This window comes from Labeo rohita, chromosome 9 (genome assembly GCF_022985175.1).
Source record: "Labeo rohita strain BAU-BD-2019 chromosome 9, IGBB_LRoh.1.0, whole genome shotgun sequence".
Classification (NCBI taxonomy): domain Eukaryota; kingdom Metazoa; phylum Chordata; class Actinopteri; order Cypriniformes; family Cyprinidae; genus Labeo; species Labeo rohita.
Window position 1 is genome coordinate 6,420,913 of NC_066877.1, and position 22,837 is coordinate 6,443,749.

The 22,837-nt window shown below is 35.1% G+C and overlaps 2 protein-coding genes across 2 annotated transcripts in view; one reads left to right on the top strand and one right to left on the bottom strand.

The window, feature by feature from the left end:
• epsti1 (epithelial stromal interaction 1) overlaps window positions 1-20,528 on the bottom strand; it is a 29,170-nt gene extending 8,642 nt beyond the window's left edge. Inside the window, exons 1-10 of the mRNA XM_051119551.1 lie at window positions 20,183-20,528; window positions 17,963-18,021; window positions 13,726-13,809; window positions 13,550-13,623; window positions 13,373-13,456; window positions 11,073-11,146; window positions 8,609-8,696; window positions 3,408-3,491; window positions 2,900-2,973; window positions 137-324 (exon numbers count right to left, since the gene is read on the bottom strand). Of these exons, the coding sequence (XP_050975508.1) occupies window positions 137-324; window positions 2,900-2,973; window positions 3,408-3,491; window positions 8,609-8,696; window positions 11,073-11,146; window positions 13,373-13,456; window positions 13,550-13,623; window positions 13,726-13,809; window positions 17,963-18,021; window positions 20,183-20,343 (970 nt within the window). The 5' untranslated portion in view covers window positions 20,344-20,528. The remainder of the gene's footprint in view (window positions 1-136; window positions 325-2,899; window positions 2,974-3,407; window positions 3,492-8,608; window positions 8,697-11,072; window positions 11,147-13,372; window positions 13,457-13,549; window positions 13,624-13,725; window positions 13,810-17,962; window positions 18,022-20,182) is intronic.
• An 89-nt stretch (window positions 20,529-20,617) lies between these two features.
• The window catches only part of dnajc15 (DnaJ (Hsp40) homolog, subfamily C, member 15), a 28,902-nt gene continuing 26,682 nt past the window's right edge, over window positions 20,618-22,837 (top strand). The window contains exons 1-2 of the mRNA XM_051119552.1: window positions 20,618-20,785; window positions 22,033-22,084. Of these exons, the coding sequence (XP_050975509.1) occupies window positions 20,681-20,785; window positions 22,033-22,084 (157 nt within the window). The 5' untranslated portion in view covers window positions 20,618-20,680. The remainder of the gene's footprint in view (window positions 20,786-22,032; window positions 22,085-22,837) is intronic.

The following is a 22,837-nucleotide window of genomic DNA, read 5'->3' on the forward strand; positions in this document are numbered from 1 at the left end:
ATCTGTTTAATATCACACATAAACGGAGGCTGTGAGTCGACGTGATGGAGACGTTTCCAGAAGTGCTGTGAAATGAAACAGACCTAAACACACACGATGCCATGGCAGATGCGTATAAATCTTGTTTAATACTCACCATCGGCCTCTGAGCGGTCTGCGTGGATCTGTGATGGGTTGGATAAGGCTGTATCCTGTGGTTCGTCAATGTCATCATCGTCATCTTCATCCAGCCAGACACTGCTGCTTTCAGGGGTTTGGGTCACGGGTTCAGGCACCCTACCTGAACTACTCGCCTCCAGACGGTCTAAGAAGGCCAAGTTCACCCTGAAGAGAGAAATGCATCATCAGGATGTTTCACAACTTGTTCCGAGCAATGAAATACTCCTACTTCATCAGTACCGTGGAGATGTTAGATGTCTGAGACCATGTTGAAATTCCAAATCTTTCTAATTTAGAACTGTACAGGACATTCTAGGATTTCGATACATTTAAAATAAAGAACTAACTCTCACTTTCTCATGAACATGCATTAAAGACTGACACGGAAGAGAAGAAATTGTTAAATTGTTATTTTTGTTTTCTTTGCACACAAAAAGTATTCTCGTAGCTTTATAACATAATTTTTGGGTGAACTGTCCCTTTAAGTGTACTAAAAGTGCATTTTCATGACTGTTTGCAAACATTTTAAACTAAATATTTACTTTATAGTCCGCTCATTATGTTTTAATAACCTGCTTGTCATGCTTTTTAAGTCCTACTTACTGTAAGTGGTTGGAAAGCAATTTAACATTCAGCTGATTACATACATTTAAACTGTAATAGATTCCAAATAACATGCAATTGATCCTTCACAGGGAGTTTGACAGACAGGTGATCTGATCAATCATAATGTCGAATCTGCCATTTTTGTCCGACAAACAAACCGGACGGGAGAGTATATTAATGTCGGTGGACCTGAACTCGAAAAATGATGTGTATTGACATCTTTCTGCGGTTGAAACCGGGCCTATGTTCATTCATGTTTATTTCACGCTACAGGAAATAGAAAGAGATGATCAGTTCACATGCCACTTGAACTGAGGCACTACAGCGATCTGTCGCAACACATTAAAGAGCCACAAAACGGTATTTATTGTTAGAATTGTTTTAGAAAATGCAAATATTTGAAAGCTGACACTTTGTTTCATATAGAAAGTAACCTGCTCTGTCTTGTCTGTTAGCGCATTGCCAGTTTCCTCTTTCCTTGCTCCACAATGTATTTTTCACTGCATGAGAACATGATGTGTGGCGTGACAGCGCCATTTCTTGTCAGATATAACAACAGTACCTAAGGGGGGTGGGTCGTTGCGAGGTGTTCAAAACATTACATTCTTACATTACAAAAGTATGTTTTATTAAATTATGCTTTTTCTGTAATAAGTATATGGGTCATTCTATAATTGTGGGTACATCTCATGTCCATTAAGTATATATTTTTAATATACTTTCATCAATATAAAGCTCCAATGCTTAATGTTCTAGTACACAATTATATTTTTCCCAGTCACACTACTACATGTTGAAAAAAAACCATATATTTTGTTCATATTTTGTTATATATGTTCATATCACATACAACCCTGGTATTCAACTGTCTGATTTTGTAAAGTTGCTTATTTTACTCTGCATTTAAGCATGAAAATCATCTCAAATATAAATTAATTTTATAGTTTTTCCTTCTGTTAGATTAGGTTATCAAGACATTTGGGTATGTGCTTCAATAGTGTTTATTGTAATATAACTTGTTTTATTTGTGTTCGAAAGACCATGGTCAACAAAGTTACCCACTAGAAAACCCCCCCTTAAAAAGAAATGGTTTGTCCCATTCTCACATAATTTGCACAGTATGGTGATATGTCCTCTAGAAGCACATGGATGAAACACTAACACTGTTCTCTCTCTTTCCCCTAGTATTAGTTAAACTATCAAACCTGTGTCAAAAGTGGATTAATTGACTGTCAACAGTGTTACACAAGTATAATTGCTGCAAATTTTAACGTATGTTTTGTTTATGAAAATATATTTCTAAACATACCATATGCTCAGTAGTTCTAGGCTTCCATGTTGAGTATAGGCCCAAAACACTAAAAGTGTCAACTAAGTTACCTGTCAACTGTGTTACCCAGGTAACATGGTGGACAGTAGCAAACATAGATGGTATTTTATGCACATATTCCTCAACTTTATTTATAAAGCACTTAATACAATATAGCTTGTTTCAAAGCAGCTATGTAAGGTCATGTTTGGGTTTTTAGGAAAAAGGAAAACTTTTTCTTCACACTGTCAAATTCTGAATGTACCCCTAATTGTAGACTGACCTATATACAAGTAAAATGTGTTATGGAACCTGTACTACTTACTTTCTTCAATGAACATGAAAGTTATTATTTAATGAATGTCCATTGTGCAGCTACGATATTCTGCTAAATATCTTCTTGGGTGATTCACAGGGGCAAAAACATATACATGCCAGGTTAATGATGACTTTTTTTTTTGTTTAGTTTTGAATAAACTGAGTGAATCATTTGAACTCTTCTGTCTTGCTTCCATTGAAGCGCACAATGCCCTTCTCTGAATCATCTCATATCATGCTGAAGAACCTGATCATCAGGTTTTAAACAAACGTCATTGTGGAGTCATTAGAGCAACCAGAACACTAAAGCATTCTGAAATTCATGCTATTTTTCCAATTGAACTTCTCATTCAAATTGCAATGTTGACAATATAATTTGTAATGAAAAAATGGCATCAAATTAGAAAAATGCATAATATAAGCATTTGTACTAGTGGTCTCAGACTCCCTTATTAATTCTGACAGTCATGGCTTTCTTAGCGGTCTGTCATGATTAGGCGCCCATACCGCCGATGGTCAGCTTCGGTCCGTCTCTTCCTGTCCTCTTCCTGTTGTTTTTGTTTTTCCTCCAGAATATCTGCCTGGAAAGAGTAAGTTAATGAAAATTTAATCTCCAACAGAAATGTCTCCTCTACTTATGTAAAGGGACAGAAGGTCTGTGGCTATAAAAATTTAACTGCATATTTGCATGAATAAACAACAATATCAACATGATAGGCCAGGCTGACCTTTTGTCCTCGATGCGTATCAGTAATTTTAAGTTCGCGTTTGACCGACAAACAGGCATTCAAAGCCACAGAAATACCACTATACAGCCAGCTGGAAAACACTTACTCTTCTCCATCCGTGACTACCTTCTATAACCTAGAACATGCTAATCAATAGCATATGCTAGGCAGAGTTAGTTCTTTTTCTTGGCAAAGCCCAGATGTTTAGCTGTGCTGGTTCTGTGATCTGAAAGTGGAGGTGATGTTCGTAAGTTCAGACCATCTGTTGCACTTCCTTTGTTCTTTACCTTTCTCCTCTGCTCCTCTTTCTTCTTAAGCAGGTCAGTGTTCTCCTCTTCTCTTCTGGCTTCCTTGTACTCATGACTTTTAGCCTATGAAAAAAAAAGTGGCCCCACAATGAAAGCTAGGAATGTGCATTCATTTTTTTTTTTTTTTTTTTGGACTATGTTGGTGTTCCTGAATGCTGTGAATGATACACAATCACACATTTCTTAAGGTGCGGTCATGTTTGCTGTAGTGTGCGAAATCCAGTTATTCAAATAGGAATCTGCGCGTTTGGGAGTTTCACTTGAGGCAAAAAACTTCCATACACAAGTTTCAGTCATTTTCGAGTTGGTCAAAGGAATAAGTAACAAAAACATGCTTGGTTTAGAAGAGACTTCTGTGTGAGTGGTGCTTCTTACACCTCTACACCTTACTTTTAGTCATCGTTCACACAAGATGCAATTTTGTGTTCAAAAACATAAGAGAACAGTGTTTGCATCTGAAGGCGCTTTTTTAAGTTTAGTCATTTTTAACTTGACACTCTGTCTTGTGTGCGCTGCTCATGGTGGGAGATGCTCAAAAACCTGCAATATGCACTACGTCCATTTGCATATGTGTGGACCACTTACAGTAAGACCACTGACCAGCTCATGCATATTGCACACAAAAATAGCAAGCGTTGACAGAAAGTGTCAGTTCCAATCTGACTGGTTGGCTTTATGCAACTTCTAAGCGCAAACACAAAGTAGAGTTCACTGGGAAACAGGACATTTTAGGTACCAGATTAAAACAAAGAGTGGTAAACTTATTAGGTTATTAGCAGGCTATTATTATTAAGTAAACTAGTTATCAACATCCAGAATTTTCTGATTTATTAAATTCTGTGAAGTAATCTATATGTGATTTTCTCCGTATTTATATGGATATTGGGAGGAAATTTTTCAAATCCATTTAAATTACATAAACCAGCATTGGCAAGTCTATGAAACTGATACTCGCTAGATGGCTGATAATTGGTTGCTGTGTTTCAGAGTGAAGTGTTGCACTATGTTCATTTACACGTGAGCAGTTTATGATCTGGGGTGCTTTCTCAAAAGCATCATTAGCTAATTATGATCGAAAGTTGTTACCATACATACATATACAACGTTTACATATAGTCCACAAGTGAAAATAATAGCTGAATTTATAAGAATGTTTGCATAAACTTGATTCTTAATATTGTGTTGTTATTACCTGAATGATTCACATTTTGTTTAGTCATAGTTGTTCGTGAGTCCCTTGTTTGACCTGAACAGTTAAACTGCCTGCTGTTCTTCAGAAAAATCCTTCAGGTCCCACAAATTCTTTGTTTTTTCAGCATTTTTGTGTATTTGGGCCCTTTCTAACAATGTCTGTATGATTTTAAAATCCATCTTTTCACACTGAGGACAACTGAGGGACTCATATGCAACTATTACAGATTATTTTGTCTTCTGGGAAACATGTAAGTTTATTCTGTAGCTTCTGAAGGTCAGTACTAAAGGAAAAAAATATGATATTTAGGCAAAATAAGAAAAATGTACACTTCTTCATTCTGTTCAAAAGTTTTCACCCCCCGGCTCTTAATACATTGTGTTTCCTTCTGAAGCATCAGTGAGGGTTTGAACCTTCTGTAATAGTTGCATATGAGTCTCTCAGTTGTCCTCAGTGTGAAAAGATGGATCTCAAAATCATACAGTCATTGATGGAGAGGGTTCAATACACAAAAATGCTGAAAACCCAAAGAATTTGTGGGACTTTTCTGAAGAACAGCAGGCAGTTTAACTGTTCAGGACAAACAAGGGACTCATGAACAACTATCACTAAACAAAAAAACACAGCTGTAAATCATTCTGGTAACCACACAGTATTAAGAATGAAGTGTACTTGACTTAACTTAACTTTTGTCATTTTTACAAATTCAACTATTATTTTCTTTTGTGGACTATATGTAAACGTCTTTTATGTGAAATATCTTATTAAGATAATCTTAATCTATATATTTTTGCTTGTCCTCAATAAGCACCATTTTTAAAGAATGTGCATGTGCATAGTGTAAATGCCTTAGGGAACCCCAGAGTGGCCTTATATTGGTATAATGCATTTCAGATAACCCAACCCTAAAAACAAACAACTGTGTTTGGTTGTTGTCCATTTTAGTCAGAGGGTCCCTTCCTATCGAAGTGGGTGGTTCTTAGCCAGAAGTCTGACTATGGTGTAGGTAGTGCTTTAAAGATGCAACCTCTCTTAGAGGGTTTTACTAACAGCTGTAAACACAGGAAATCAGTTTAAGTCAATTATTGTGATCCATCCCTAGACAAATCCATACTGGACCCCAGCCTTTGTCCATACAGTATGACCACTGAGGGTGAGCCCATCACATATTTCAGCGCAAAACTGGGTGTCAACTGTGATGTTTCTATGAGATTCTCATGGCCCTGTTCAAAAAAACTGTGTAAGGAGGGGCGAGCAGAGAGCCTGGAAGCTGAAGAGATCCTTTGTGTGTTTGGTCAGACGGCCCGGGGACAGCAGGCAGGGGCTGCTCTGTTTGAAATGGCCAGAGAGTAAGGGGAATAGGTGGGACGACCTGGGCCTGGCATCCTGGGAAGCCAATACAAAGGATCCTTTGCACAAACAGAGGATATGGAGGAGATTAATCTGTCTTGTGGAAGCATCACTGAAAGCATAACAATTCTCAGTGGCCACAAAACCACATCAAGAACCCGTCTTTCCACAAACACTTTGATCGGCGGGCCTACGACATTTAGGTTGGAGCATTTCATTACTTGGCCTGGAGGTTGTCCAGCCACTTAAGTCAATACAGCAAGAGAAAGCACGATCGAAGGACCTCCTCTCCCGGTAAGCCGAGAGAGCCAGTGCGCTCCTCAAAACTTGGTTGCATGAGTTGTGTACCACGGCCCTGTAGTCCTAATGCACGATCTGTCTATTAGAGGGATTTTCCCCATTAGTCATCCTGAGGGAAGTCCTCGAAAGTTTCAAACCCGGGAACAATTGGAAAGCAGTTTTGAAAGCCGCACAACAAAACATTCTTTGCCTGACACGAGACAGTGCCGATTTTTAACAGTGCTGTCAGATGCCACTTTTAGTGGTTTGTACAACATAAAAGGCAGGCCTCAGACACATGGTCAGCCCAGCCCTCAATCCCCACCAGCCATGGTCAGAAATTAACCAGGGCTTAAGGCAAATTGCCACTAAATGTGACAAAAACATCCTTCCAGCAAACTCCTCTATTGTATCCTCCTCTGTGTTACCAAACATTTGATATATTTCATTACATCCAATTGTAGGTCCTTGTAGTGATCTCTGTAGACACTGTAGTCACTAAAGAACGATCAATGTGTTGTGAATGTGTAATATATGACATGCTTTGGGTTTAAAAAAAAAAAAAAAAAATCTACAATTGGCTTTGAAAGTAATGAACATGAAGAAAACACCTAAAAAGCTCAACAATATTCTCAAGGTAATATATATATATATATATATTTGACACTACAGAGAGTAGAGTTATACCTGTACCATTTCTAGACAGGTGGAGCTGGGGAGGAAGTGGGAAAATTATATTTTAGTCACTGTACGCTTTAAAGAGATTAGTAAATCTATGCAATATGACTGAAGTAATGTCTGCAAAACAATCAGCATTGTATCACAGGAATAAATTACATTTTAAAATATGTTAAAATAGAAAACAGTTATTTTAAATTGTAATAATGTTTTACAATATTGCTGCTTTAAAAGCAGCCTTAGTAAGCATGTGAGACTTCTTTTAAACATTACAGATTTGTTTATTTTGCTAATTTGCATTTGATTTGACTTTATATGATAAATTCTTAATTGGAAAAGTTATGGCTTTAAATCAGTCCATTTAATTTAAGTGAATTTCATAAGGAGAAATTGACATAATTAACAATATGCTTTTATACATTATTAAACAATGTTTTTTATACCTATATGTGACCCTGGACCACAAAACCAGTCACAAGGATCTTTTTTTAAATTGAGATCTATACATTAATAAATAATCTTTCCATTGATGTATGGTTTGTTAGGATAGGACAATATTTGGTTGAGATACAACTATTTGAAAATCTGGAATCTAAATGTGTGCAAAAAAAATCTAAATATTGAGAAAACCTTTAAAGTTGTCCAAATGAAGTTGTCAGCAATGCATATTACTAACCATATATTAAGTTAAATTATTTTTATTGTAGGAAATTTACAAAAAATCTTCATGGAGTATGATCTTTACTTAATATCTTAATGATTTTAGGCATAAAAGAAAAAATGATCATTTAGACTCTTACAGTGTATTGTTGGATATTGCTACAAATATATCCATGATACTTAAGACTGGTTTTGTGGTCTAGGGTCACATATTATATATTTATAAAGGTAAAAATAATGCCCTGAAAGTCAATTCTGGGGGGTAATTATTACCCCCTAATGAAAGGAATTTCTGCTGCCTCTAGCATGGTTGAGATCTTCATACTTTGATTCTTCAAGCAGAACATTTTAGAAAAGATTTGCCAAAAACAATAAAGGCACAGCATGATCTGTATCTCTGGTGACTGAAAAAACATTCTGAAGCATATCAAACTTGCCTAAAATTTAAGTGAAATCATGTGGTTTAGCTGTAATTAACACCTCTAAACACATCCTGTCAGATTGCTTATGTCACAGGCTCAGACTCTGGCTCCTTTCCAGGTACTTTTGCTCAAACCATACAGGTTATTCCACCCCAGTCTGTCTTTTTGCTGCCTTATCACAGACCCTCTCTGCCTTTTGCGAGGCGTGCTCGCTGTGAACTCTGGGAAGTCCCTGAACTCTGCTTGCCTCACCATTCAGAAGCAACCCTTGCGTCTTTGCGCTGGCTGACCGTGAAACGGAAGGTTGCATGTTTACAAGTGAAGAAGCTCTACGATTGACTCCGGCGTGAGGATAATGAGGAGATAATTGGAGGCGACCTAGCTGTGTAGCAGGCCGACTGTTTGCTGCTGTCCAACGTACCGTGTCAATGAACGCTCCCGAGCAAGCACTGTTTGCTTTGAAAACATGTATCAAACACAGATCAATTGGTGTGAATTATTCCAGTGCCTTGGGCTGTAACCTCAGTGCCACAGCTATGCACAAGAGGCTTGAACTCAGGCCTATGGAGCACACAGTGCATTTTTGGCCTCTGTCTTACCCAGGATGATGCTGGTATGGAATTGCTCGCTGCCATAGAAACGCTACTGTTGGACCTCTCAATTCTTTGAAGAAACTCCTCGGTTTTCCTGCAGGAGGAAAGGACATAATTGTGATTACAGGGATAGTTCATCCAAAAAATGAAACTTCTGTCGTCATTTACTCATCCTCGTGTTGTTCCAAACCCATATCATTTTCTCCCAGAAATAACAAAAAAAAAAAAAAAAAAAAAAAAAAAAAAAAAAAACACAAAACAAAACATGTACTTCTGAACTGTAAGTCATCTGAGGAAAAGACTGAAATTTAATTTGCTTTTTACCGACTGTCTTGGCAAATCAAAATTTGTCTCTCAAATCTTATTAAAAACAATTACATTAATTTAAAATAATATATGTAATGTAACAGGCATTAGTAGAATTTCTGGTTATACTGGCCTTCATTCATCCATGTTAATTTGAATATTGAATGTCAACATATATTTATGATATAACATTTTAATGTTAGGTGTAATTAATCATGATTGTTTACACAAACTCAATTAGTTAATTTTTGTAATACTATATTAATATTATTAAATATTAAATAAATGATATATATATACTTTTTATGAAGATGTATAATAATATCTATATCTTTTACAATCAACAGGTCTAGTAGGGGAGCGCGGGGCATAACCTTACACTTTTTGAATCTCTCAGTTTGTGCAAATCCACGTGGGGTTCAGAGTATAATTTTTTATCCACGTTATTTTCACACTTGTCTAGTACAAATATGTAGCTTTGTTTCATAATTACAGTGTGTACGTTTTTTGTTATTTACCTCAAAAGAAAGGAAGTGAAAAGTAACAACATGCCCCGTAGGTGGGGTACATTGTAACATGTGAGGGGCACGTTGTAACATGACCATATTACAGCTTAAAATGTTATCTGATCGAATGAAAGAAATATACACAACAAACTAAAATATTTTGTCAATAAAATAAAATGATTAACTTTTTCGAATAAAAGAATGGCGTTTTTTTAATTAATAAAATGTCTAATTTTTGAGGTTCACAATGAACACATCGCAACCATGCGTGGAACGGCCCTGATCGCAAAACACAGCTATACAGTATAGTTCAAAACAATGTGTGCAAATAGATGAAACACATACAGACATTTAAAAAACACTCCCCTCCCTCCAAACACAGCTCTCATAGACACATGAACGAGCCAAAATGCTTTACATTTCTTGAAATAATAATTTCTCAACAATAAACATTGATTGTGAGTCTCTATTCACCTGTTTTTTGTGGTTTCTTTTTCAAATCCATCATAGAAAAACATAGTTGAATAACAGTGGGGCAGATTGTAACGCAGTGTTACAACGTTCCCCATCGGCGTGACTGGAATATAAAAGTGGTTTGTGTCTTCTGTTGACTTGTCAAGCATTAATAAACTATCTGAACTGATAAACAGATTTGTGTCATTTTTGCATGAATACTAAAAACTGAGATGAAAAACTTACTTCAGCCAGAAATGTACTTTTACTATGGTAAAATAAATATTCAGTGATATCTTCAAAAGGCTTTTGAATTTTGGCACGCTATTTTCTCTGTATAGTGTTGCTATGGCAACTAGTAAATACCGTAAATTTGGTTATGCTAGCGTGTGTGGAAATATTTAAACCACGGTGTTACAACTAGGTTGTGCCCCGCTCACCCCTACTCAAATTTGGTTTTGTAATGCATTTTACCAAAATTTATATGCACATATTTACATTGTATGACTTGGACCAAAAAAGTTACTTGACTTGACCATGACTTGACTTGACCATGATTTGGTTAAACCAAAAGGGAACAATTTTAATGAATAACAACTTAGTGACTGTATAACTTTAAAAACCTTGAATGGGCATTTTGTTGTGTTTTCATTCCTCATGTGCTCAGTGTGACTTAGTTTCTGTTTCCCATTGATTGTTTCATTTGTTTCAGATGTGTCTTGTTAACTATCCTCATTTCTATGTTGTGCTCAGTCCTGTGTTCCCTTGTCCGTCTACTATGCTCCTACGTGCGTCTCCTGCCTGTGTGTGTTGAGGATTTACCCTTGTGTGGATTTATTTTATTTTACTTTATTTTATTTTGCCAAATTGGAGTTGCCATTTGGTTTCACTGTCTTAAGAATCAAATGTCTTTTTTGTGTTTGACTTCTGTGGAAGAAATAAAATAAAATGGGTTTGTTGGTTAGTTATGACAGGCGTTTAATTGCCAGCAGCATCTTGTAGGATTCTTTGCAATGGTTTTGAATTATCTCTTGACAGACTATAAACAAAAGGCATATTTTGTACTGAACTTGTGCCAAGGATAAACCTGTGCATCCAGGTTTATTGTTTTTGGATAATGCCCAAGAGTGTGGCTCAACATCCTACTTCCTCCTTTAAAGAAAGCACACTTTAAATCTAGCAAGGGAGAAAAAATGCTTACGTACATTTGCTTGTCGTGTTGGTACTGCTTTTGTCTCTGTACGTCTTCTTGCTTTTTCCTCATCTCCAGTTGATTGGCCTGCAATGCATTAAAGATGACACGTGCACTTTAGATATTAAAATACTTCATTCTCTTTTAGCTCAATATGCACATTAACTACAGTATAAATAAGCCATTGGTAGATTAAATCTCCAAAAAAGTGAAAACATCAACTCAGTTTGTTTATACATTCTGATAAGCTTGACATACAGCAGCAACATACTGCCTCATCCAGTGCCGTGAGTTTATGGCAAAACTTTTAGTTCCCCACATTTTGATGTTTCCATATTTATTGATTCTATTCAGCTTTCCAAACACATGCATGCATAATTCTCTGTTACCAGAGAGTATTTTAATTCATAATTATTATTATTATTCTAAATCTATTAATTAATTATTCCTGCCATTCTCACAACTAATGGCACCTCTGAAACATCATATCATTTAGCATTTACAGTACATCCCATTTTCACTAAAATGCACATTTGCCATTAATAAATATACATGGCATCACTTTAGTTAGGGACCAATTCCTAACTAGTTAATTATTAGCATGCAAATTACTAGCATATTGGCTGTTTATTAATGTTTATAAAGCACATATTCTACATCCATTAATCCTACCCAATACCTAAACTTAACAGCTACCTTACTAACTATATATTGTGAAATATTATTACGATGTAAAACAACGTTCTTCTATTTCAATAAACATTAAAATTTGAATTTATTTCTGTGATCAAAGCTGAATTTTTCAGCATCATTGCTCCAGCATTCAGTGTCACAAGATCCTTCAGAAATCATTCTGATATACAGATTTACTATCAGCGCTGGAAACGTTCAAAGTTGTGTTGCTTAATATTTTTTGGAACCTGTGATTTTTATATTCAGGATTCTTTGATGAATAAAAAGTTAAAAAGAACAGTATTTATCTAAAATAGAAATATTTTCTAACAATATACACTACTGTTCAAAAGTTTGGGGTCAGTAAATTTTTATTATTTCTTTTTTTGAAAGAAATTAATACTTTTATTTACCAAGGATGTGTTCAATTAATAAAAAGTGATAGCATAGATTTACATTTTTAGAAAAGATTTATATTTTGAATAAATGCTGTTCTTTTAAACTTGTTATTCATTAAAGAATCCTCAAAAAAAGAATCATAGGTTCCAAACAAATATTGACAGCACAACTGTTTCCAACATTGATCATTCTAATAATAAATCAGCATATTAGAATGATTTCTGAAGGATCATGTGGCACAGAGTAATGGTGCTGAAAATACAGCTTTGCATCACAGGAATAAATTATATTTTAAAGTATATTAAAATAAAAACCATTATTTTATATTGTAATAACATTTTGCAGTATTATTGTTTTTTTCTGTATTTTTACCAATAAATGCAGCCGTGATGAGCATAAGAGACTTCTTTAAAAAACATTACAAGTCTTACTGATCCCAAACTTTTGAGCGGTAGTGTATATATATATATATATATACACACACACACACACACACACACATAGTGTTGTCCATCTGAGACCACTATTTAGCATTTTTCTAATTTAATACGTTTTTCATGAAACCGATTAAATTGTTTAATTTCTGAACTTTAAATAGTGCAGAATCTTTCAATTTTAATATAACTTTTGCTGATTTTTATTTAATTATATTTATATCATGTCCCAACATTTTTAGCAGAATGTCATTTTTTTTTTAAATCCTAAACTCTTCCATTTTTGAACCACATATTTTCATAGTGTTGTCATTCTTTTGTCATTCCCTGATTGCTGACTGCATTTCACTGGCTCTCTATTTGTACTCTCCACAATGACAATAAAGTTAAATCTAATCTAATTAAAAATTCTTCAACTGTTTTTCATTTCCGGTATTCCAAGCTTATCTACAGTCCCGAGATCCCTAAAGTAAACCAGTCAACGGCCAAACAGTGACCGGAGCATGTTTTAGCAAATGAACTGTGGCTGCTGAAATAATTAGACTCATCAATCACGCAAAGCTCATCCAGCAGCAACATTGAAGGCTGAAGTCTAATCTAGTATATAATTGCAAAGAATATTACTTGTAAGTTGCCTGCAGTGACATCTGGAGTTATAAAGTCTGAATTACAAAGGCATCATAAAAAAAGCACTGAATCCAAACACAAGCCAGATGACCACATGAAGTTTTGCAGATGCATGAGAGTAACACAATGCCCTGCTGAAATGCTATAAAAAGTCAGATGTAAACAACTTCTTGGGCTGTACCTTCTCTCGCTGTTTGGCCTTCATCTGCTCAATCTGCTCCTCCTCTGCCTGTCTCTTCTTTTTATCCATTTCCTCTTGTCTTTGCTGTAGAGTGTATAGAGAGTATATTCAAATGTACTGTAAGTATGCAACACACCACAAGTATTTGGGAAATGAATCAGAGATTTATATAGGTACCTTTTTTCTCATCTTTGACTGGCGTGATTCCATTTGCTGTCTTTGTCTAACTTCTGCCAGTGATACTGCACCACCTGTGAGAGTGAATACATTAGCAGCCTTAGATATTCCTTTCCTTCGTCTTCTTTTTTTTGTTTTTTATCAGATCAGAACCATATATTTCATCTCAACATTACCTAGTTTCTCTGGAGGCAGCTGAATGGGACCAGGGCGGTTCTCCTCTTTCCATCTCCGCAGATCCTCCTCTTCTTTCTGTGCAACTGCAGAGAGAGAAATAGAATGATTTTCATTTCTGTACACAAGTGGGATGGTGTGATAATGGCTAAAGCTCTACTGAAGAAGTGGCTGAAGAAGTGACTACTTAATACACACAGTTTTAAAGTGGAATACACTACACTTCTGTATTTTCCCCCAAATTAAAGGAGAAGTTCACTTCCAAAACAAAAAATTACAGATCATTTACTCGCCCCCTTGTCATGCAAGGTGTTCATGTCATTGTTTCTTCAGTCAATAAGAAATTATGTTTCTTGAGGAAAACATATCAGGAATGTTTTCCAAATAGTGGACTTCAATGGTGCCCTCAAGTTTGAACTTCCAAAGTGCAGTTTAAATGCAGCTTCAAATGGCTCTAAATTATCCCAGCTGAGGAAGAAGGGTCTTATCTAGTGAAACAAATGGTCATTTTTTAAACAAATTGACAATTTATAAATGTTTTAACCTCAAATGCCCGATGCTCACGCGTAGTCTGTGTAATACGGGTCAATACAGTTAGAGTATGTTGAAAAACTCCCGTCTCTTTTTCTTCTTCAGTCCATCAAAGTCAAAATCATCCTACATCGCTGTTTTACCTTTTTTTGAAAAAGGGTGTTTGATCTTCTTTGCATTTTCACTTTGTAAACACTGGGTCGGTACTTTTGCACCGATGTAGGATGATTTTAAAGTTGAGGAAGAAAACGAGATGGGAGTTTTTCGACATACACTAACTGTGTTGACCGTATTGAACCGGAAAAACAGAGTTCATGCAAACTTAGACAAGATGACTGTTTGAGGTTAAAAACTATATAAACTGTCAATTTGTTTTGAAAATGACAGACCATTTTGCTAGATAAGACCCTTCTTCCTCAGCTGGGATCGTTTAGAGCCATTTTAAGCTGCATTTAAACTGCATTTTGGAGGTTCAAACTTAGGGGCACCGTTGAAGTGCATTATATGGAGATAATTACTGATTTTTTTAAAGAGAGAAAGAAAGACACAAACAACTTGGATAACAAAGGGGTGAGTAAATTATCTGTAAATTTTTGATCTGGAACTTCTTTTTTAATGCTGGGTGTTGAAAGTCAGTCTGCAGATTTTGAGAATTTAAAGTTGACAGTAATTATCAAGTGCTCCTCAATATCTTAAATAGCTGGTTAAGTTGTGTTCTTTCAAGGTTTGAGCTGAAGGTGAGTTTTAGGTACAAATGGATTAAAGGAATACTTCAACTGAAAAGATCATTTGTACTCACCCTCAGGTCATTTAGATGAGTAGTAGATCTAGATGAGTTTGTTTCTTGACTAAAACAGATTTGGAGAAATGTGGCATTACATCACTTGCTGACCAGCAGTGAATGGGTGCCATCACAATGAAAGTCCAAACAGCTGATAAAAACATTACAATAATCCACAAGTAATTCACACCACTTCAGTCCATCAGTTAACATCTTGTGAAGTGAAAAGCTACGTGTTTGTAAGAAACTAATCCATCAAGACATTTCAAATTCAAACCATCACTGGTCAAAATATGAGTCCATAATCCATAATAACTAGGGCTGTCATCTGATTAAATGTTTTTAATCTAATTAATTACATGATGTGTTGATTAATTAATATAATTTGACTGTGAAATTACCCACAAAAGATTATTTAAAGCTATTTTTGTGTTAAATGAGAAAGTAGACATTACAAATTGTATCTTTAGATTTTTTTTTTAATTTGATTCAGCATAAAATTTATTACACATAAACATTTAGGCTGCAATGGCCTAACGTAAACTATGGAGCATAAAAGAAGGTAATCTGAGAAAAATCTCAGTATTTTTTGTTCATATAATGAAAGTCATGGCAACTAAAACAGCATGTTACCAATAGTCTTCAAAATACTTTCTTTTATGTTCCACAAAAGAAAGGTTTGAAACTACATGAGGGTGGGTAAATGATGACAGGATTTAATTTTTTTAGGTGAACTATCCCTTTAATGTTTCTATTATTATAATTATTATTAACTATCATTAATTTCTTAATGAAATGACACTCTAAATAAGAAACTAAATCTACCAGCAGGTGGCGGTAAATGTCTTAATGACTCATTCACACGATTCATCCAAAACGCGAATTCATTCAGAAACAACAATTCTGCTACACTGTAAAAAATAAAAAACACAATTTGTTGAGTCAGCTTAAAATAATTTGTTACCCCGCTGCCTTAAAATTTTAAGGCAAAATAAAATATGTTTAGTCAACTTGAAATGTTAAGTTGTACTAAGTAACAACTTAGATATTTGTGTTTGCTAAACTTAACAGATGGGTAAGTAACCCAGCTGCCTTAAAATTTTAAGTTGATTCAACTCAAATATCTAAGTTGTCACTTAGTATAATTTAACATTTCAGGTTGAATAAACTTTTTTTGAGTTGACTGAACTTAAAATTTTAAGGCAGCCAGGTTACAAATTATTTTAAGCTGACTCAACAAATTGTTTTTTACAGTGCATGGCCTCCAATATAATATGTTCTCAGCAAAATTGAGCAAAAACGCATAATATAATGTTTAAAATATAACACTATATCAACTTCTTATTTACTGAACTGTTGTATAAAATCACATTTAAGCTCGTGATAGACCAGGACAAAATCAGCACTGGCGTTATAGGTTTGTTTTTGCTGCCCTTGTGATATCGTGTACTATATATAAATATGAGACAAAACAGATACAGGAGGATATTTTGCACCAGTATCTTGAATTTTAGGGCATAACGGCATTTATGGAGTTGTTGCCCTGCATCATTATTATGACTCACAAAACTAGTCATAAGGGTCAATTTTCAAAAATGAGATTTATACATAATCTGAAATCTGAAATAAATAATCTTTCCACTGATGGCATGGTTTAGGGGGATATGACAATATTTGGTAGAGATACAACTATTTGAAAATCTGGAATCCGACGGTGGAAAAAAAATCTAAATACTGAGAAAATTGCCTTTGAAGTTCACCATAGGAAATTTACAAAATATCTACATGGAACATGATCTTTACTTAATCTCCTAATGATTTTTGGCTATTGCTACAAATATATGACGACGTACAGGTCTGGGGGCGTGGCCAGCGCGTTAACTGCGTTAAAATACTTTAATTGCGTTATTTTTCATAACTAATTAATTATGGCGTTAAACTGACAGCCCTAATAATAACGCTTCCTGGAGTGAAAAAGTCCATCTCCTGTTGTTCTCTCAAATCAAAACTATTTTGGACTGTTTTCAGTTGTAAACTGTGCTTGATATGTATATATTTTTCACCTGATTCAGACAGGTTGACTTTTTCACTATAGAGAATACAATATTATCAATAGAGGACTCATATTTTAACTGGAGGCCACAATTTGAACTTAAAAATGTTTTAATGATGAATTTGTTTCTTACAAACACACAGCTTTTTGCTTCACTGGAGTCATGTGGATAACTGTGATGTTTTTATCATCTGTTTGGACTCTCATTCTGATGGCACCCATTCACTGCAGAGGATCCATTGGTGAGCAAGTGATGAAATACTACATTTCCCCAAATCTGTTCTGATGAAGAAACACACTACACCTTGGATGGCCTGAGGGTGAGTACATTTTCAGCAAATTATCATTTTAGGATTAACTATTCTTTAAGAAAATTCTTAAAGCTAAAAATAAAATAAAACTTTATCATCTAACACTTTCCAGTGCAAAAAGTGTTCTTTATAATTAAAAGGTCGTTTTAATAAGGTTCTTCTATTGCATCACTGCAAACCCCCAAAGGAGATTAATCATGTTTGATATTTTAACCTAATTTTAGATCACATATTGTGTTCATTCATCACACGTCTCCTAGCAATGATGGATGTGTTTCTACATGAGTTTGTTGTCTTTAGAATGACTCAGTCCTCTGTCATTTAGAGCAAGATGCTAGGTTTTTCTGTAACTATTGTCAAAGTTAGCAAGTGTACGTTAGCTAGGGTTTTAAAATGTGTTCAAATTGTAAAAATCGTGTAGTGTATTCAACAACAACAACACATCTGTCTCCTCTTGCAGACACAAATAAACATGCTGAACTTGCACCTGATGGTAACAATTAAGAGAGACATCTGGATCACATGAAGATGGGAAAGACATCAACAGTCTTGTCATGACTTACTTCTTTGGGTTTTGCTCCGTCTTGATTCATTTGGTGGTATCTTGGTGTATCCATCAGCACTGTGGGCAAATGGCATGCATTAGGTACACTTGTTTTCAAGCTCAGTCTCCATCCATGTTGTGAACTTATCAGTCTCATATGCCAGCAATGTCTCAAAGCCAGACTTTTTCACAAACAACTCTGGGGAACTTCCCCTACATCCCCATCATGTTTGTGGGTGACACAATACACACACCCCAAATAATGCAGCTTTAAAAAGCCATTTAAAAACACATCTGTATCACAGCTGATCCACTGACATCACAAATGACCCTAAATGGGCTGTCTGATGACACATAAAACAGTGAGTCATGTAGTATAAATTAGATTAGAGAAGATTAGAATTAGGCATGGTGATTGCAAAGTAAATAAACAGAACACAAACAGAAATAGCAAGACTACTTAAGTTTAGGCAACAGTTCGGTACTTTACAGTAATTTGGTCATAACTTAATAAACCAATGACATGAACACAAATAATTGGAAGTCCCCTTACAAAAACTCACCATGCAACCAAATTCCAGCAAAAGTATCATATACTACAGATACTTACTACAAGAAGGCAACCAATACTGTCATCAAAAAAGCTTCTTACATTATTAAAAAAAGATCACATATTAATGTATCATGATTTTGCATTATATCAAGGAACTTTTTTATTTTAACAAGTAATTATGGTCGCATTGTCTGAGCTATTGTCGATTTTATTTACACAGTAGTTGATGTTTGTTTAGTAACGTTTACTAAAAATGACCAGTCAGTTAATAAATGAGACAAAAACATGATATTGGTAACACTTTACAATAAGGTGTCATTTGTTAACATTAGTTAATGTATTAACTAACATGAGCAAACAATGAACAATACAATTATTACAGTTATATTACTAGTTAATAAAAATACAATCGTTCATTGTTTGTTTATGTTGGTTCACAGTGCATTAACTAATGTTAACAAACACAACTTAATAATGCATTAGTAAGTTCATTCTTAGATCAGGTTAACTAATGAACCTTATTGTAAAATGTTACCGTGATATTTAACAATGTACGCAATGTAAATAAAGGTAAACTCTTGGACAGAACTTAAGAAATTATTGATGTGTATATAAGTGTTATTGTATTGGCTATAGATAGTTGGTATAATGATGGCAGACATGTTCAAGTTTAGTCAAGACATTTATTTAAAAAAAAATATATATATTTATATTTTGAATAAACACTGTACTTTTTAAACTTGTTATTCATGAAAGAATCCTGAAAAAAAAAAATCACAGGTTCCAAAAAATATTTGGCAGCACAACTGTTGATATTATCCAACATTGATCATTCTAATAATAAATCCGCATATTAGAATGATTTCTGAAGGATCATGTGACACTTAAGACTGGAGTAACAGCTGATAAAAATTCAGCTTTTCATCACAGGAATAAATTCTATTTTAAAGTATGTTAAAATAAAAAACATTATTTTATATTGTAAAAACATTTTGCAATATTACTGTTTTTTTCTATATTTTTAATCAAATAAATGCAGCCTTGATGAGCATAAGAGACTTCTTTAAAGACTAATACAAGTCTTACTGACCCCAAACTTTTGAACGGTAGTGTATATATATATATATATATATATATATATATATATATATTATATCGTGGAAACCTATATGTACTGTCCACCAGATGATTGTTTATTTTTGTCAGTTTTTAATGATTTATATTTTATTTATTTGTTGTTTCTATTTATTTATTGTTGTTATTTACTATCCCTAGTTATATAATGATTTGCAAAAGAGAAAGACTGGAAAATGTGAGCGGTCCAAGACAAACTTCCCTTCGGTGACAAGTATTTCTCTCAGTTGCTAAGGTAAATACTCGTATCTGAGTTTTGGTTTGGGCAGAAACGAAAGTGAAACTATACCAGCGCCTGGTTCATAAACAGAGAAAGGACTATAGAAATAAATATACTATTTAAACGCCAAAATGACCAATCGTTAGATTAAACGCATCGAAATAACAATATGCTACATCTGAATAACGTTAAAACCTAAAACAATGTTTGTGCATTTAAATGTAAAATATGTATTTGTTATCATTTATGTGTTATTTTATAAATATATGTATTATATCAAACGTAAACACACTGTATGAGTCAAATTCATGATATTTTACTATTATACTTACTGTACTGGCTCATTCTGAGGGTTTGAAGTACTAGGTAGGTTTTTCTCACAACACTCATTCGTTTGCTCACTGTCCGTCATGTTGCTTCTTTGATTTATTGTATTTTCTCTATATCCCCCGCTTCTTCCGGAATTACGAGTTAGTTGTGTAGATCGATTCATGCTGGTATATTCTGTTGCGTGATTCCTGACCTTTACATACACTAAAGCAGCTAACCGCTGGCACCGGCAGGGAGTTGCTTATGGTTTTATTGGCTAGTCGCTCCCTGTATGGAACTCCCCGCTATACACCAGCATTCATATGCAGCATAGTGCATGAAAGCTTTTTAAACACGTGATACATAAATATAATGCTTAGGAGTTACAGCTTGTTTTTAAAGTTTAAGGAACATGAGTGGGGTCTGAGAAACGCGCTCCTCTGTTTTGGAATCGCAAGACCCTGCTGTAGAATGAAGTTTGTCCCTCTGGTGTTTCCGTAGGTGTGTCTGTCATCATCAGCATGGCGAGCTCCAGCGGTGTAGCGATGGAGGGGGACTTCATGAGACATGCTGAATATACACCGAAAACCAACGGGCAGAGTGAGACAGATATTGACAAACGCCTTGTGAGTAAATGTCGCGCTGGAGAGTTCGGTGCATTTACACTGTTTTACCATGAAACGGCTGAGCTTGTGTCATAAGAGTTACACCCGTGTGTGCTCATCCATAGTGTTGACCTTGCTGCTCATAATCTGAAACTCAAGCAGTTATCTGAATAACTTTACCTTTGTTTTATCAGAAAATATTATAACAATTAACAAACACTTACTGTAAAATGATACTTTAACGAAATTTGCCCAATAAAGATTGAAAATCTAAGTGTTGTGACATGGAAAATGATTATAAGTTATTAATCATTGTGAAACCCACATTCTCACAGTTTTTGTACATTAGCCATCATGACTTATATAATATTTATATATTAAACACTTATGGCCCACTAAAAGCTCTAAGTACCAGATGATGTAATAGTCATAAAAGAAGATCCTTAACTAAACGTATTTGTCAGGCCAACATTGTTTCTCAAAGCCATGATTGACGGATCACAATAGCTTTAAATATGTTAAGTTTAAAGGTTAAATGCGCCTTATAGATACAAACTGGTCACTGAAGTGTTCTTTGTGGGCAAGGCGTTAATAGCTATGGCATTCTGGGTAATTTTTTCATGACTTTTGGGGTATTTTGAGAGATGGAGCATCTTAACTGTTTGATCTTTGCAGCATGAATTCATGAATAGTTTCTTTTCATGATTCATTCTGAACATTCAGTCAGTGGGAGTCTGGGATTTATGCAATATTGGATTTTCATATACAGGAAAAACACTTTAGAATTGAACAGTCTTCTATGAAGAATACTAAATTTGCAGTTGAAGTCTAGTCTAGTTCTTAAATTTTTAGTGCTTTGCTATGGGAAAACCATATGTGCCTTCTCTGATGCTTAAAATCCTTCTCTACCTGTGATTGGCTTATGTTTATTATTAATTATCATGGTGATGTAATCATTGTGATGTGTGTGTGTGTGCACCTGGTATTTTATCACGTTATGGGGACCAAATGTCCCCACAAGGATAGTAATACCAGTAAATTTTGACCTTGTGGGGACATTTGTGAGGTCCCCATGAGGAAACAGGCTTATAAATCATGCAGAATGAGTTTTTTTGAGAAAGTAAAAGTGTGCACAGTCTCCTGTGAGGGCTAGGTTTAGGTGTAGGGCGATAGAAAATACGGTTTGTACAGTATAAAAACCATTACGCCTATGGAATGAACCCATAAAACATGTAAACACAACGTGTGTGTGTGTGTGTGTGTTTCAGGGTGGCTGTCTGATGGCAGTGGGGCTGGGAGTTGCAGCGGCAGGGTTTGCAGGTGAGCACATCTGTTTTGAACCCCTGTGTATGCATCCATTTGGAGATTTGTGTGTCATTAAACCACATTTTGGATAGTCACATGCAGAAACTTCATACATTTATATAAATGTGGTATGGCCTAGTGGTTAAAACTCTAGGCTGAGAACCAAAGCTTGCTGGTTTAAACCAATGATTGATCACCATTGTGCTTTTGAGGTAGTGCTCCACCTCAGGTTACTCCTGGGGAGACTAGATTGCTTGTATTTTCTTGCATGGATTGCCTGTGACAAGTAATTTCAAGGTGTTGATAGCATTAACCACATGACAAATTACGCATTTAGCTGGTTTACCCAGTTCTGTCGTGTTGTGTAACCCCAGCAAATTCCAATAGTTTTTAAGTGCAAAGCATTAAGGTTTGTTGCTATGCAAGCTTGATTTCATGTGTCTGTGTGCAATGTGTCAGAATTAAGCGATATCATGCAAGTAAAAGTACTGTTGTTTCAAATATCAGCATCAGCACAATTGTGAGTGTGATATTGCTTTTATGCAAGAGTTTAATTAACAAGAAGTTAGTACTGAGTAACTTTTTTAGACGAATACAGTAAGAGTTATGTTAAAAAATGTCCTGGCTCTTCCAAGCTTTATAATAGCAGTGAATGGCTGTTGAGATTCTGAAGTCCAATAAAGTGCATCCATCCATCATAAAAAGTGCTCTACATTGCTCCGGGGGTTAATAAAGCCCCTCTGAATTGAATCGATGTGTTTGTGTAAG